Source organism: Pristis pectinata, chromosome 34 (assembly GCF_009764475.1).
Source record: "Pristis pectinata isolate sPriPec2 chromosome 34, sPriPec2.1.pri, whole genome shotgun sequence".
NCBI classification, from domain to species: Eukaryota; Metazoa; Chordata; class Chondrichthyes; order Rhinopristiformes; family Pristidae; genus Pristis; species Pristis pectinata.
The window spans coordinates 5,775,602-5,790,529 of record NC_067438.1 but is presented as its reverse complement, the minus strand read 5'-3'; the positions used below and the strand labels follow the sequence as shown (position 1 = coordinate 5,790,529).

General features: G+C 49.8%; 1 protein-coding gene across 1 annotated transcript in view; it reads right to left on the bottom strand.

Moving 5' to 3' along the window:
* Positions 1–220: 220 nt before the first annotated feature.
* LOC127586117 (large proline-rich protein bag6-like) overlaps positions 221–14,928 on the bottom strand; it is an 87,952-nt gene continuing 73,244 nt past the window's right edge. The window contains 6 exon segments of the mRNA XM_052043964.1: positions 221–524; positions 1,526–1,672; positions 9,187–9,294; positions 10,475–10,615; positions 11,804–11,872; positions 14,033–14,197. Of these exon segments, the coding sequence (XP_051899924.1) occupies positions 429–524; positions 1,526–1,672; positions 9,187–9,294; positions 10,475–10,615; positions 11,804–11,872; positions 14,033–14,197 (726 nt within the window). The 3' untranslated portion in view covers positions 221–428.

The window sequence follows — 14,928 nt, the reverse complement described above, 5'->3', positions numbered from 1 at the left end:
GTGGGAGAGGGGAGGAGAGTCGAAATGGCACGCAACGGGAAGCTCGAGGCAGCCGCCACGGACAGGACCTCAGGTCTTCCCTCTACCTGGAGACGTGCAAGGACCACAGGAGCTGCTTCCTCCCACCGAGCTGGTGAGACGGGAGCAAGGGAGCTGCTACCAGGAGTGCCTTCCCTTCGGCAGGAACGGAGCAAAGGCCGCCGAGGGTGTCAGACCGCTGCAGCTTTGGACTGTGGTACTTTATTCAAGGTTCAGAACAAACAGCAGTAAAATGCAACACAGCCAGAGTCCGGCGGAGGGGAATAATTAAACACCACGGACAATGAATGGATTCACGGCAGGGCAGGGGCTACACGGCGTCTGAACCTCCCCCTCGAACCCCCGCGGTTTCAGACGTTGACAGAGGAGGGGGGGCCAGTCTGCTAGCACTAGGAGCGCTCCTCGAATGCAGTGTGCGTGTTCGGGAACCGCTGAGGGTTGTACTCAGGGTCCTCTCTTATCCTCTTCTGGATGTCGGACTGGATCTGGAAGGGAGGAGGAAAGATAATCAAGCTCGGGTGTAACGTGTTAGGAACACTCAGCAGGTCAGGCAGCATCTAGGGGAAGCGACACAGCTAACACTTCAGGTCCAGTACCTTTTATCAGTTCTGGTGAAACATTAATGTTGTTTCTCTTTCCGCAGATGCTGCCTGACCTGAGTGTTTCCAGCATTTTCTGTTTTATCCCTGACAACCCTCACCAATTTATTTATTTTTTTTTACAGATGCACCATAGAAACCATCCTATCTGGATGCACCACAGCTTGGTACGGCGTCTGCTCTGCCTAAGTCTGTGAGAGATCGCAGAGATCTGTGAACACAGCCCAGTCCATCACGAAAACCAGCCTCCCCCCTCTGTTGACTCTGCCTGCACTTCCCGCTGCCTCGAGAAAGCAGCCAACATGATCAAAGACCCCTCCTACCCTGGACATTCTCTCTTCTTCCTCTCTTTCATCGGGCAGAAAATACAAAAGCTTGAGAAATGTACCACCAGGCACAAGGAGAGCTTCTATCCTGCTGTTATAAGACTCTTGAACCTACCTCTTATAGGCTAACTGATGAACTCTTGATCTCTCAGTCTACCTTGCCGTGGCCCTTGCATCATATCTGGCTACCTGCACTGCACTTTCTCTGTAAATGTAAACACTTTATTCTGCATTCTGGCTTTTCTTCCCCCGTTTTTACCTCAATTCACTACCTCGATGTACTTATGCCTGGCATGATCTGTCTGGAGGGCACGCAAACAAACACTTTTCATTGTATCTCGGTACATCCTGGTGAACAACTTCTGCACCCTTTCCAAAGCCTCCACATCCTCCCTGTAATGGGACATCATGAGACAGGGAGGCTGCATTGCAGTATCCTTGTCTGTCAGCTCCTCGCTGAGGTTAGTTACCAACCCTTACTCCCCACCACCAGGTGTCCCGAGTGTTAATGCTGCCAGCCCACCGACCTGCCCACCACCCCCGCCCTGGGGTGCCTCCTACCTGCTGCCTGTAGGCCTCCTGTGCCTCAGTCCTCTCCAGGTCTCTGGCCAGGCTTTCTGCGCTGGTGACCGGCTTGACCCCTGCGGCCTTGGCAGCCTTGCCCACGGCGTCGGCCAGCGAAAGCGGCGGTCCCTCACACTGCATCGTCTGCAACAGATGGAGAACTCAGGAGACGGGAGCTACAAGCCCAGGGCTACACCACATGGCCCCAGGCAGCATGGCTCGCTGAAGAGACTTCCTCACCGTTTTGCATCCTGGTAGACGGTTATGGGGTGGAGGTGGGTGGAGGAGAGGGTTTCAATTGCAACAGACCCAGTCAGATGTCAGAATGTGGTCCTTCCCCCCGCCCCCCCCCCCCCCCCCCCCCCCGGGCGTACACTTCTGGTCACCACACCACAGTAAGGATTTGGCAGCAATAGAGAGAGTGCAGAAGAGACCCACCAGGATGTTGCCTGGAACGGAGAGCTGTGGTAATAAGAAGAGACTGGAGAAGCTGGGTTTATTCTCCCTGGAATGTAGACGGCTGTGGGGTGACCTTACGATAGGAGTTAGAATCTTTCTCCCCCCCCCCAAAGCCCAGGGGAGACCAGAACCAGAGGGCGCAGGTTTAAAGTGAGAGGGGTGAAATTTAAAGGAGATCTGAGGGGTAAGTTTTTCCACACAGAGGGTGGTGAATACCTGGAAGAGGTGGGAGGGGCAGATACAATTACAAGGTTTGAAAGGCATTTGGACAGGTACTTGGATAGGAAAAGGTGTAGAGGGATATGGGCCAAATGGGACTAGGGTAGATGGGCTTCACAGTCGGCTTGGATGAGGTGGGCTGAAAGGGCCCTTCTCTCTGCGTTCCATGATCTTCTATCAGCCTATGAATACTGGATGTCAGGGCCAGCTTGGGAGCTTGCCTGGTGGACATTGATTCGGTGAACTGCAAGCCAGAAGCGCTTCTGCTCTGGGCTTGGAGGCCGTCTCATGCGAAGGGGCGGCCACTGTGTAACAACGATCGGGGCCAGGGATGGTTTGCTCTCAGATGGGCCACGGGGTCTGAGGGGGTGTTGACAGGATGGATGTGAAGAGGCTGCTTCCTCTGGTGGGAGGATCTAATAGCATGGGGTTGTCCATTCTAAACAGGGACGAGGTGAGGGCTGCGAGTCTTGGGAATTCTCTTCCTCAAAGGGCGGTGGTAGTAGAGCCGGTGAATATACTTTTTTTTAAGGTAGAGGGAAATAGATTCTTGCTGAGTGAGGGAGGAATGGATACTAGTGGTAGGGATTGTGAAGCCATTATCTTATTGAATGGTGGGCCAGGTTTGAGGTGCTGAGTGGCCAACTCCTGCTCCTAATTTACATGGTCCTCTCTTCCCATATACTGGTTTTATGCCTCACTGGGAGATCCTACTGTCTTCAGGATGGGGTAACGAGCATATATTCCTAGGATAAGGGGTAAGCCATTTATGACCTTATAGAGGTGTATACAATCATGAGGAGCATAGATAGGGTGAACGCACATGATCTTTTCCCCAAGTAAGGGGAACTAAAATTTAGAGGGCATAGGTTTAAGGTGAGAGGTGAAAGATTTAAAAGGGACCCAAGGGGCAACTTCTTCTCGCAGAAGGTGGCGCGTACATGGAATGAGCTGCCAGGGGAAATGGTTGAGGCAGGTACAGTAGCCACATTTAAAAGGCCATTGGATAAGTACATAGATAGGAAAGGTTTAGAAGGATATGAGCCAAACGCAGGCAAATGGGACTAGCTTGGTGGGCACCATGTTTGGCAGGGACACGTTGGGCCGAAGGGCCTGTTTCCATGCTGTATTATTCTGTGACTCTATGAGGAGAAATTTCTTCTTCCAGGGAGTGGTGGAGCCTGTAGAAGTCTCTCCCACAGAAAGCAGCTGAAGCCAAATCATTACATACATTCCCGAGTTGGATTTGTTTCTAAGGAGTAGAGGGATCAAGGAGTATAGGGAGAAAGCTGGAACAGAGAACTAAATTTGGATGATCTACTGAGATTGTATTGAATTGCAGAGCAGGGCTGAATGGTTTACGCCTGCTCCTATCATTGTTTTCGATACTGGAGCACACAAAGTTATCGGCAACAGACAGACTGTGTGGCTACAGGAGACACAAGAGACTGCAGATGCTGGAATCTGGTGCAACACACAAAGCACTGTAGGAACTCAGTGGGTCAGGCAGCATCTATAGAGGGAAATGGACAAGATGCCCATTTCCCTCCATCGGACATCCAGTCCAGATGAAGGGTCTCGACCTGAAACGTCGACTATCCATTTCTCTCCATAGATGCTGCCTGACCTGCTGAGTTCCTCCAGCGCGTTGTGTGTTACTGTGTGTCCACAAGGACTATATCTGCCCTGGCATTGCTCCTTTAGTGAGCGTTAGGTTTTAACATGGATTTTCAGCCCTGTCAGCATGCCCCTATCCCGTAGGTTTCTCCAGCAACTTGATCCCAGCCAGCAACAGACTAGGGGTGCGGGCTGCCCGGCGTTTCCAAAATCAAGTACCTGCATCACTGCAAAGGGAGTCACACTAGAAGCTGGACTCAGGACGGAGAAAGTAAACAGGGAACCCAGGTTTCCTCTGGTGATAGGTGCAGACCGACACAGGGAAATAGGAGCAGGAATAGGCTGCCAGGCCTCTCAATCCTGCCTCAACCATTCGATATGATCATGACCGATCTACCCTAGGCCTCAACTAAATGCACACCGTCTTTTCCTCAGGGCTGGGGAATCAAGAACTAGAGGGCATAGGTTTAAGGTGAGGGATTTAATAGGAACACAAGGGGCAACTTTTCCACCCAGAGGGTGGTCTGTATGTGGAACGAGCTGCCAGATAAAGTGGTTGACTCAGGTACATGAATGACATTTGGACATGTACGTGGATAGGAAAGGTTTGGAGGGATATGGGCCAAATTAGACTAGCTTAGGTGGGCATCTTGGTCGGCACGGACCAATTGGGCCGAAGGGCCTGTTTCCATGCTGTATGACTCCCCTTCTGTGCCAGTTGCCCAGAGCCCTCAGTTCCCTGATCTTACAAAGATTTCTTTATTAGTCACATGTACATCGAGACACGTGGTGAAGCACATCTTTTGCGTGGAGTGTTCTGGGGGCAGCCCGCAAGTGTCACCACACTTCCGGCGCCAACATAGCACGCCCACAACTTCCTAACCCGTCCGTCTTTGGGAATGTGGGAGGAAACCGGAGCACCTGGAGGAAACCCACGCAGACACGGGGAGAACGTACAAACTCCTTACAGATAGCGGCTGGAATTGAACCCGGGTTGCTGGCGCTGTAATAGCTTGGTGGGCACCATGTTCAGCAGGCCTACGCTACCTACCTCCACTTTACATACTTTTAATGATTAGCCCTCCATAACTCTGTGGTAAAGAATTCCAGAGTCACCACCCTCTGCACGAACTTTCTATGCACCTTGTTTTTAAATGACCCTCCCTTTATGGGTAGCTATGCCCCTCATTTGAGACTCCAGTGACGTCTACTCCTTAGGATCTTATGCTTCAAGGAGATCACCTTTCATTCTTCCAGAACCAGGGGCAAGTCGAGCCTGGACTTTCAGGGGTGATGGTGTGAGCCACTCTTTACACTAAAAGGAAATTGGGCTCTTCCCTCCAAAGTGAACGACAGAAATCTGAGAGCCATCGTCCCTTGTCAGAGAAGGCAGTAACGGTGACAAAACGTAAGTGGGTGCTTGCAGTTATGTTGCAGATCAAGCTCGATCTAACTAAAAGGCTCCTGGGTGGGGGGGCTCAACGCATCCTCCTGCTCCCTTTTCAAAACCAATCGGACCTGATGACCCGGCAACAGTACAGCAACTTTAGATACAAGTTAAAAGCTGCTCGGGCTCAGTTTGGTGAAGAGTTTTTTTTAAATAAAACATGCAAGATGGGAAAAGAACTGGTACAAGAAATAAGCTGAATACCACCACCTATCGTTGCAGAAACGTCATGGGAAACTTTACACAGAAATGCTCCTTCAAACTGGGGAGTTTCAATAGTAAATGCTGACTAAAGCTGACAAGAGGTGTGCCCATATACAAGACTGGTAATGCCACAAGATGCTTCAAGCACACAGCAGTGCCTTAAAGTTACTGGCACCGAGTCATAACAGAAACAGGCCCTTTGGCCCATGCTGACATCTGTACTGATCTATAGTAATCCCATTTACCCATAGGCTTCCCTTGTCTTGCGATTCAAATGCTTATTGAGATGCTTCTTAAACGCAGTGAGTCTGTCACCAGCACCTCCTCAGGCAGTGGGTTCTAGATTCCAACCACCAGGGTGAAAAAAATTCTCCCTCAGATCCCCTCTAAACCTTCTGCCCTCTTGTTTTAGACACCCCTACCATGGGAAAAAGATTCTTACCATCTACCCCACTCATAACTTTGTATGCCTGCTTATAGATAAAGCACTGCCTGGCATCTCACACACGATGACTCTAAGTAAGGTGCAGCAGAAACGATTAATATTCTGCAGTCAGTGCGGACCCTTCGATAGAGTCATGGAGTAATATAGCACGGACACGGGCCCTTCGGCCCAACTAGTCCATGTCGACCACGGTGCCCACCCAGCTAGTCCCAATTTCCTGTGTTCGGCCCATATCCCTCCAAGCCCCGCCCCTCCATGTACCTATCCAGGTGCTTCTCAAATGATACCGTTGTACCTGCCTCAACCACTTCCTCTGGCAACTCGTTCCAAATTACTCACCACCCTCTGCGTGAAAAAGTTGCCCCTCAGGTTCCTTCTAAATCTTTCCCTTCTCACCCTAAACCCATGCCCCCTTAGTTTTGGACTCCCCTACCCTGGGGAAAAGACTATCCACCTTATCTATGCTTCTCATAATTTTAAACATTTCTGGATCACCCCTCATTCTCCTACGTTTCAAGAAATAAAGACCTAGCCTGGCCAACCTCTCCCTACAACTCAGGGCCTCTAGTCCTGGCAACATCCTCAAATCTTCTCTGCACTCTTTCCAGTTTAATCATCTCTTTCCTATAACGGGGTGACCAAAACTGTACATAGAACTCCAGGTGCAGCCTCACCAACAACTTGTACAACTGCAACATAATGTCCCAATTCCTATATTCAGTGCCCTGACTGATGAATGCCTGTGTGCCAAACGCCTCCTTTGCTACCATCTACCTGTGACACCACTTTCAATGAACTATGCAGTTGTACTCCAAGGTCCCTTGGACTTAGAATAGAAAGAAGCAACATAGAAAGTGACCTTTGAAGCTGTGCTTGCTCTTTGAAAGAAAAATGTGTCACTAGTCTTTCCCCACACCCTCTCATAACCCAGCTAAATTTTTTTTTAGAAACACAATTTACCTGTAAGTATTTATACAACTCCCATCTGAAAGTTAGCATCGAATTTTCTTCCACTGTCTTGCCAGGCAGCGAGTTCTGATCCTAACAACATGCTATGTATAAATATTTCACCAAATCCCCCTTGTTCTTTGGCCAGTTGTCTTAAACCTGCACCTTGTTACTGTCTCTCCTGCCAACTGCACCAGCATCACTGAATTACCCTCGAGCTCTCATCACTCCGAGGAGAAGGCCCCAGCTTCTCTACATCCCAGCTACAGTCTTTGAAAACTCCTGTGCTGTGTCTGAAGTCCTGGCAATGGTCTCTGAGATTGGGCAGTTGAGGCCTATCCATTGATCTACACTCAAATGATATGGAGATTGGGTGAGCGACACAGTGGGTAGGTTCGATCCTGACCTCCGGTGTTGTCTGTGTGGGGTCTGTGACTGCTCGAGTGCTCCAGTTTCCTCCCGCATCCCAAAGACGTGCAGGTTGGTAGGTTAATTAGCTGCTGTAAATTGCCCCCCAGTGTGTCAGTGGGCGGTGGAATCTGGGGAGAGTTGATGGGGATGTGGCGTTAATGTAGGATTAGTGTAAATTGGTGGATGATGGTCAGCATGGATTCGGTGGGCCGAAGGGCCTGTTTCTGTGCTGTACTGCTCTCTGTGACTCACATGATCAGCCACGATCTCACCGAAAGGCAGGGCAGGCTAGACGCATCCTTCAAGCTCTGCGTTGCCTTTCTTACGTCCATTTGAAAGGTTCAGCAACACCTCCGTACTCCCATGCCAGAGATGGGACCTGGATCTTTCCACAGATGTGGGGTATTGCTGGCAAGGCCCACACTTGATGTCTATCCCTAATTGCCCTTGGGAAGGTGCTGAGGAACCATTGCAATTGGCAGACTCCCCTCAGTGCATTTGTATGAGGAGTTTCAGGGCTCAGACTTGTCGACTTTGAAACACTGGTGATATATTTCTAAGTCAGCAAGACCAAGGAATTGATTGTGGGCTTCAGGAAGGGGAAGTCGGGGGAACACACACCAGTCCTCATTGGGGTGTCAGTGGTGGAAAGGGTGAGCAATTTCAAGTTCCTGGGTGTCAACATCTCAGAGGATCGATCTTGGGCCCAACACATTGATGCAATCATGAAGAAGGCACGCCAGCAGCTCTACTTCGTTAATTTGGTATGTCAAAGACTCTTGCAAATTTCTACAGATGTACTGTGGAGAGCATTCTGACTGGTACAGAGGCTCCAATGCACAGGACCGAAAGAGGCTGCAGAGGGTCGCAGACTCAGCCAGCTCCAACACGGGCACAGCCCTCCCCACCATCGAGGACATCTTCAAGAGGTGGTGGCTCAAGAAGGCAGCATCCATCACTAAGGACACTCACCACCCAGGACATGCCCTCTTCACGTTACTACCATCGGGGAGGAGGTATGGGAGCCTGAAGACCCACACTCAATGATTCAGGAACAGCTTTCTCCCCTCTGCCATCAGATTTCTGAATGGTCCATGAGCACTACCTCATTATTCTACTTTTGCACTATTTATTTTTGTAAATTATAGTATTTTTGTCTTTATGCCTTGCACTGTACTGCTGCGGCAAAACAATAAATTTCACAACACGTCAGTGATAATAAATCTGATTGTGATTCTGTAACCGATAGGGAAACCTGCAGGCAGTGGTGTTCCCCTGAGCCAGCTGGGTCCTCGTCCATCTTGGAGGCAAAGTTCATAGCTGTGGGAGATGCTGTCAGAATAACCTAGGCAAATAACTTAGCCATGCATCTTGCAGAAGGTTGACACTGCAGCCACCGTGCATCGGGGGTGGAGAGTGAGAATGGTTTGGTGAGGGGGTTCTGGGGCGCCAATCAAGCAGCCTGCACTGTGTCACGTATGTCCTTGAACACACTGGGTGCGTTCAAGCTGCACTCATCCAGACAAGTTGAGAGCATCCCATCGCATTTGTTCTTGCAGCTGGTGGAAAGGCTTTGGGGTTTCAGTTACTTGTCGCAGGATACCCGCATTTATTCCTGCTCTTTGATGCGGTTGGTCCATCTGGGCTTCTTGTCGATAGTGGCACCCCGGATGTTGGTGGTAGGGAACGGGGAACATTGAATGGGGGGGAGGCAGCTGAAGATGGTCGCTGCCTGGCACTTGCACAGCTCGACTATCACCTTCACATTTGCTTGTATCAGCCTCTCCCCTTTCTCCACCTCCCCTCACACTTTCCAAATTAACTAAGAAACCATAAACTTCCTTTGACCTGCTCTAGTGGAATAAGCTGCTAGCGGATCATGGGTAAGATCAGAGAGGAGGTACCTACCTTTCGACGCTTGGCTGGCATGCCGCTGAGGTAGGCGTCACTGAGAGGTGGCTGTGGCTTCATCTTCCTCTGGTTCTGAATGTCCTGTCGGATGACGGGCACCCACTCCTGCAACAGAAAACCACCGAGTTGTTCTCTCTCTGTCACAAGTCAGACCAAGTGCCCTGCATAATTCCAGGGTAGGGACAAAGGACAACGTGTGGCCCACTACCGCCCCCCCATCCCCCAACGGACTCTGACATACATTGAAGGCAGACACTTGCTACGATAGAGCAGGATACAATAAGTAAACTGGGGCTCTCTTCTCTTGGAAAGAGGAGGATGGCATGGGTATAGAGGTCTCTAAAATTACAGAAGGGTTAGGTGGGGTGTGTGGAGAGAAACAGTTTCGGGTCCATAGCTCCCTGAAAGTGGCCACACAAGTAGATAGAGTGGTAAAGGCGGCATATGGTACGCTTGCCTTCATTGGTCGGGGCACTGAGTATACAAGTCAGGAAGTCATTTTGCAGCCGTATAAAACTTTGATTAGGCTGCACTTATTGCACATAGTTCTGGTCCCCCATTATGTGGAGGCTTTGGAAAGGGTACAGAAGGGGTTCACCAGGATGCTGCCTGGATATGAGCTATAAGGAGAGGTTGGAAAAACTTGTTTTTTCTGGAGCATCAGAGGCTGAAGGGAAACTTGATAGAAGTTTATAAGATTATGAGAGGCATAGATAGGGTAGACAGAATCTTTGACCCAGGGTAGAAATGTCAAATTCTAGGAGGTCATGCATTTAAGGTGAGAGGGGGGAAGTTTAAAGGAGATGTGCAGGGCAAGTTTTTTTTAAATATACAAAAGTGGTGAGTGCCTAGAACAGGTCGCCAGGGGTAGTGGTGGAAGCAGATATAACAGGGGCATTTAAGAAGCATTTAGACAGACACATGAATAGGGAATGGAGGAATATGGATCAGGTGCAGACAGAAGAGACTTGGTTTAATTTGGCATTGTGTACAGCACAGATATCGTGGGCTGAAGGGCCTGCTCCTGTGCTGTACTGTTCTAAATTGGAGGTCAAAACTATCAGTCACTACTAAATCCAATTGGGAATATGCCGGAGATTCAGCGAGGGTTGGACGGGAAACTCATTTCCAGAGAGCACAGAGGACGGTGCTGAGTTATTTAAGGGGTAACTGGCTGAACACGGGACACACAGGATTCCGTGGGATGAGGCAGAGGTGGGGAGGAAGGCACTGAGGAGCACGAAGCAGCTGCAGCCAAAGGGCCCGTGGCATCCACGCAACTCACCGGCGGAACAGCAGCCACCCAAGGCTCCGCCTCGGCTCCTTCCCTCTGCGTGGTGTCGGCACCCATGGACACCGCTGGCTCCGTCGACATCACCTCCTCCGCGGTGGTGGCCGGAGCAGGAGAAGCCGTCGAGTCCTTCCTCTGTCGGCCAAGAGAGGAAAAAAAAAGCCAAGAGTCAGCAGGCTGGTTTGACGAGGTGCCCGCCGACCGTACCAACAAGCAGGGTTAATACAAGGGGGCACAAGAGGACCAAAGGTGACCGGGGGAGGGGGTGCGGAGGCAGCAGCGAATCATGGTTCCTCTCCTGGATATGGCCTCCTGGCCAAGTCCTTGACCATCAGCTACCCAGTGAGGAACGTGATTCATGGTGGGTATTAACCCTAATTTATCAGGCTCTAGAGCTGACGGCCTGGCTTCCAAGGCAACGACTCCTCGGGTGTGGTTGCTGCAACTCACATTTCTCCATTGGGACTAGTGCACAGGGAGCCAACAAGGAGGTTCACCAGCAACATGCAAAACGCTGGAGGAACTCAGCGGGTCAGGAAGCATCTATGGAGGGAAACAGGCAGTCAACGTTTTGGGTCGAGACCCTTCCCCAGTCCAGATGAAAGGTCTCGACCCGAAACGTTGACTGCCTATTTCCCTCCACAGATGCTGCCTGACACGCTGAGTTCCTCCAGTGTTTTGCGTGTTGCTCCAGATTCCAGCATCTGCAGTCTCTTGTGTCTCCAGGAGATTCACCGAGATCAACGAACAATCTGCTGGAAAAATTCAGCAGGTCAAGCAGCATCTGGGGAGGGGAACACCTGGGTCAATGTTTCGGGTCAAAACCCTCCATCAGGACTGGTTCCTTCCCCAGCCACAACAGGTGCTGCTCGACCAGCTGAGTTTCTCCAGCAGATTGTTGCTCCAGATCCTACCACCAGGACTTTGCCTGGGATAGGGCATTCCAGTTATGAGGAGAGACTGGGTCTGTTCTCCCTGGAGCAGAGGAAACATTCCATATCAGAGGTAAATAAAACTAGAGGAGACAGATTTAGGATAAGGGGCAAGTGATTTAGAAGGGATCTGAGGTGGACGTTGTTCCACCCAGAGATTGGTGAGTTCCTGGAATACTCTGCCTCCTCACCATTGAAGAAGTCTTCAAGAGGCGGTGCCTCCAGAAGGCAGCATCTATCACCAAGGACCCTCACCATCCAGGACGTTCCTTCTTCTCATTACTACCATCAGGGAGGAGGTTTAGGAGCCTGACGACCCACATTCAATGATTCGGAAACAGCAGAGATGGCGGGGGTGGGGTTCTCATCCCGAGCTAAAGGCTCCCATTACCTGTGGCACTTCTTGCACAGTCTCTTCAGATTCCATGGGATGATCCTCTGTGTGTTCCTCTGGGACGCTCTGGATCGAAGAGAGCACCGTCAATATCAATGGTGTGATCTGAGATTGCATATAGTACTGAAACAGGCCCTTCAGCCCATTGCGTCCACGCCACGTGCTGCATCTAATCCCCTTTAATCACATTGGGTCCATAGCCTTCTATGTACCTTTACTAACACAACAGGGTGCTTCACCTGACCACACTACTAAGAGCTGTATTGGGACATATCAAGGGCAGATGACCAAGAAGCAGTCTGTGACATGGCCTTTCAGGATGTCTTCCAGCAGTAGGGCAGCACAATAGCATAGCAGGTAGAACCCGCTACCTCAGTGCCAGCGACCCGGGTTCAATCCGGACCTTGGGTGCTGTCTGTGTGGCGTTTACACATTCTCTCTGTGGGTTTCCCCCAGGTATTCCGATTTCCTCCTGCATCCCAAAGACATGCAGGTTGGTGGGTTAATTGGCCGCTGTGAATTGCCCCTGGTGAGTCGGTGACTGGTAGAATCTGGGGAGAGTTGATGGGAATGTGGGAAGAATAACATGGGATCAGTGTAAATGGGTGACTGACGAGCGGCACGGACTCAGTGAGCCGAAGGGTCCATTCCTGTGCTGTACAACTCCGAGAGGCAGTCATGAAGCTTTGGAGAGCGAATTCCTCTTAGCAGTTGTCCAGCTGATGACACAGATATTTGTATATTATTGTCACTTGTACCAAGGTACAGTGAAAAACTTGTCTTACAAACCGATCGTACAGGTCAATTCATTACACAGTGCAGTTACATTGAGTTAGTACAGAGTGCATTGAGGTAGTACAGGTAAAAACAATAACACTACAAAGTGTCACAGCTACAGAGAAAGTGCAGTGCAATAAGGTGCGAGGTCATAACAAGGTAGATCGTGAGGTCAGAGTTCATCTCACTGTATAAGGGAACTGTTCAATAGTCTTATCACAGTGGGGTAGAAGCTGTCCTTGTCTGGTGGTACGTGCCCTCAGGCTCCTGTATCTTCTACCCACTAAAGATGGGGAGAACGCAGGAGGCAACACTTCTCAGAGCAACTGCCCTCAGTATTTTCTGGAGGGAAGTGTGAGTTATAACAAGGAATACCACCACCTCAGTGCTTTTGATCAACATCAGGGAGACCATGCCACCTGAATACCAAGCGGGGTTAACTTTAATACAGTAGCTGGAACATAAAAACAAAATAGCAGAGGCTGAAATAAAAACAAAAATGTTGGAAAAACTCAGTAGGTCAGGCAGCATATGTGGAGAGAGGAACAGTTCACAATTTTTTTCTCAGTTCTGATGAAGGGTCCTTGATCTGAAACGTTAACTGTGTTTCTCTTTCCACAGATGCTGCCTTACCTGTTGAGTTTTTCCAGTACTTTGTTGTTATTTCAGATTTCCAGTACTTTGTTGTTATTTCAGATTTCCAGCATCTGTAGTTTTTTTTTAAATTTATTGCAGACATTGGAAATCTGAAATAAATATGGGAAATGCTGATAATACTCAGCAGGCCAGGAAGCATTTGCGGAGAGAGAAACAGCCAGTGCCTCAGGTCCTGGACCCTTCTGCAATGTGCTTCCCCCCCAACCCCACAGATGCTGCCTGGCTTGCTGGGTCTTTCCAATATTTTCTGTTGTTATAACTTTGGTGCAGGTTCTTTGTACAGGGTAGGGTGCAAAACAGCCAGTTTCCTGTTGAGACTCTCTTGCAGAGCATGGGGTATTAGGGCAGGGTACTGGGTAAACAGACTGTATCGCAGATTATCAACAGAATGGCTAAGAAGCAGTAGATTTAGAAAGCCTTGGGCTATGACCTCACGATCTACCTTGTTGTGACCTTGCACCTTATTGCACTGCACTTTCTCTGTAGCTGTGACACTTTACTCTGTACCTGTGACACTTTACTCTGTACTGTTATTGCTTTTACCTGTACTACCTCAATGCACTCTGTACTAACCCAATGTAACTGCACTGTGTAATGAAATGACCTGTACGATCGGTATGCAAGACAAGTGTTTCACTGTACCTCGGTACAAGTGACAATAATAAACCAATACCTTCAGCAACAAGGAAAACCTGAGATACTGCAATCCTTCAGGGGATATGCTACGTTCCCAAGTACATAGCACTGGGATGTAAGGTCGCCCTCCCCTTCAGCAACCGGTTCCCTGCTCACCTGCTGTGGCTCTGCCTCCTGCGGCCGAGGCTCCCTCCTCCTCACGTACTGCAGGATCTGCTCTTCCGTCACCGGCATGTGCTCCATGATCACCTGCAGTCGCATTGCCATCATGGTGGTCAGCCAGTTCACCAGCGAGGGGTTCACGTCCACAGACATTCGGCGCTGGGTAAGTGGGGTAACAAACAGAGTTTAGATTACAAGGGCAAATGTCCTTCAGTATAAATGGAGAAGGGATGGGGGGTGGTAGGAGAACAGATAGGGTGGAGGGTGCTACAAGAGCAGGGCAAGGAAAACAATGATACAGGAACGTAAACAGGCCACTGAACTCCTCGAGTTTGCTTTGCCACTTAATAATCATGGGCTCTACCTTGTTCATCTTCCCAAGCCCTTATAGCCTTCCCATTTCCTCTAGGAGCAAAGATACATCAGTCTGTTTTGACCATCCACAGTCAACTGGGGTGGTGAATTCAAAATTGTTAGAGCAAGACATTCTTCCAAATCTCAATGTTAAATGGCCAGTCCCTCCTTCTGAGACTGCATCACTGGCTCTAGACTGACCAGCCTGAGGAAACAGCCTTTGAGCATTAACCCTGTCAATCCCACTTGGAATCTTGTGCACACAAATGAGATCTCATTCTTCCAAAACCTAATGAGTTCAGGGGAATTTCATGCCAGCAACCTCACACTCAACGTCAGCAAGACCAAGGAACTGATTGTGGACTTCAGGAAGGGGAGGTCAGGTGAACACACACACCAGTCCTCATCGGTTGTTGGTGGGCGGGTGTCACCGGTGGAAAGGGTGAGTAGCTTCAAGTTCCTGGGTATCAACATCTCAGAGGATCGATCTAGGGCACCAACACATTGATGCAATCACGAAGGTGGCATGCCAGCGG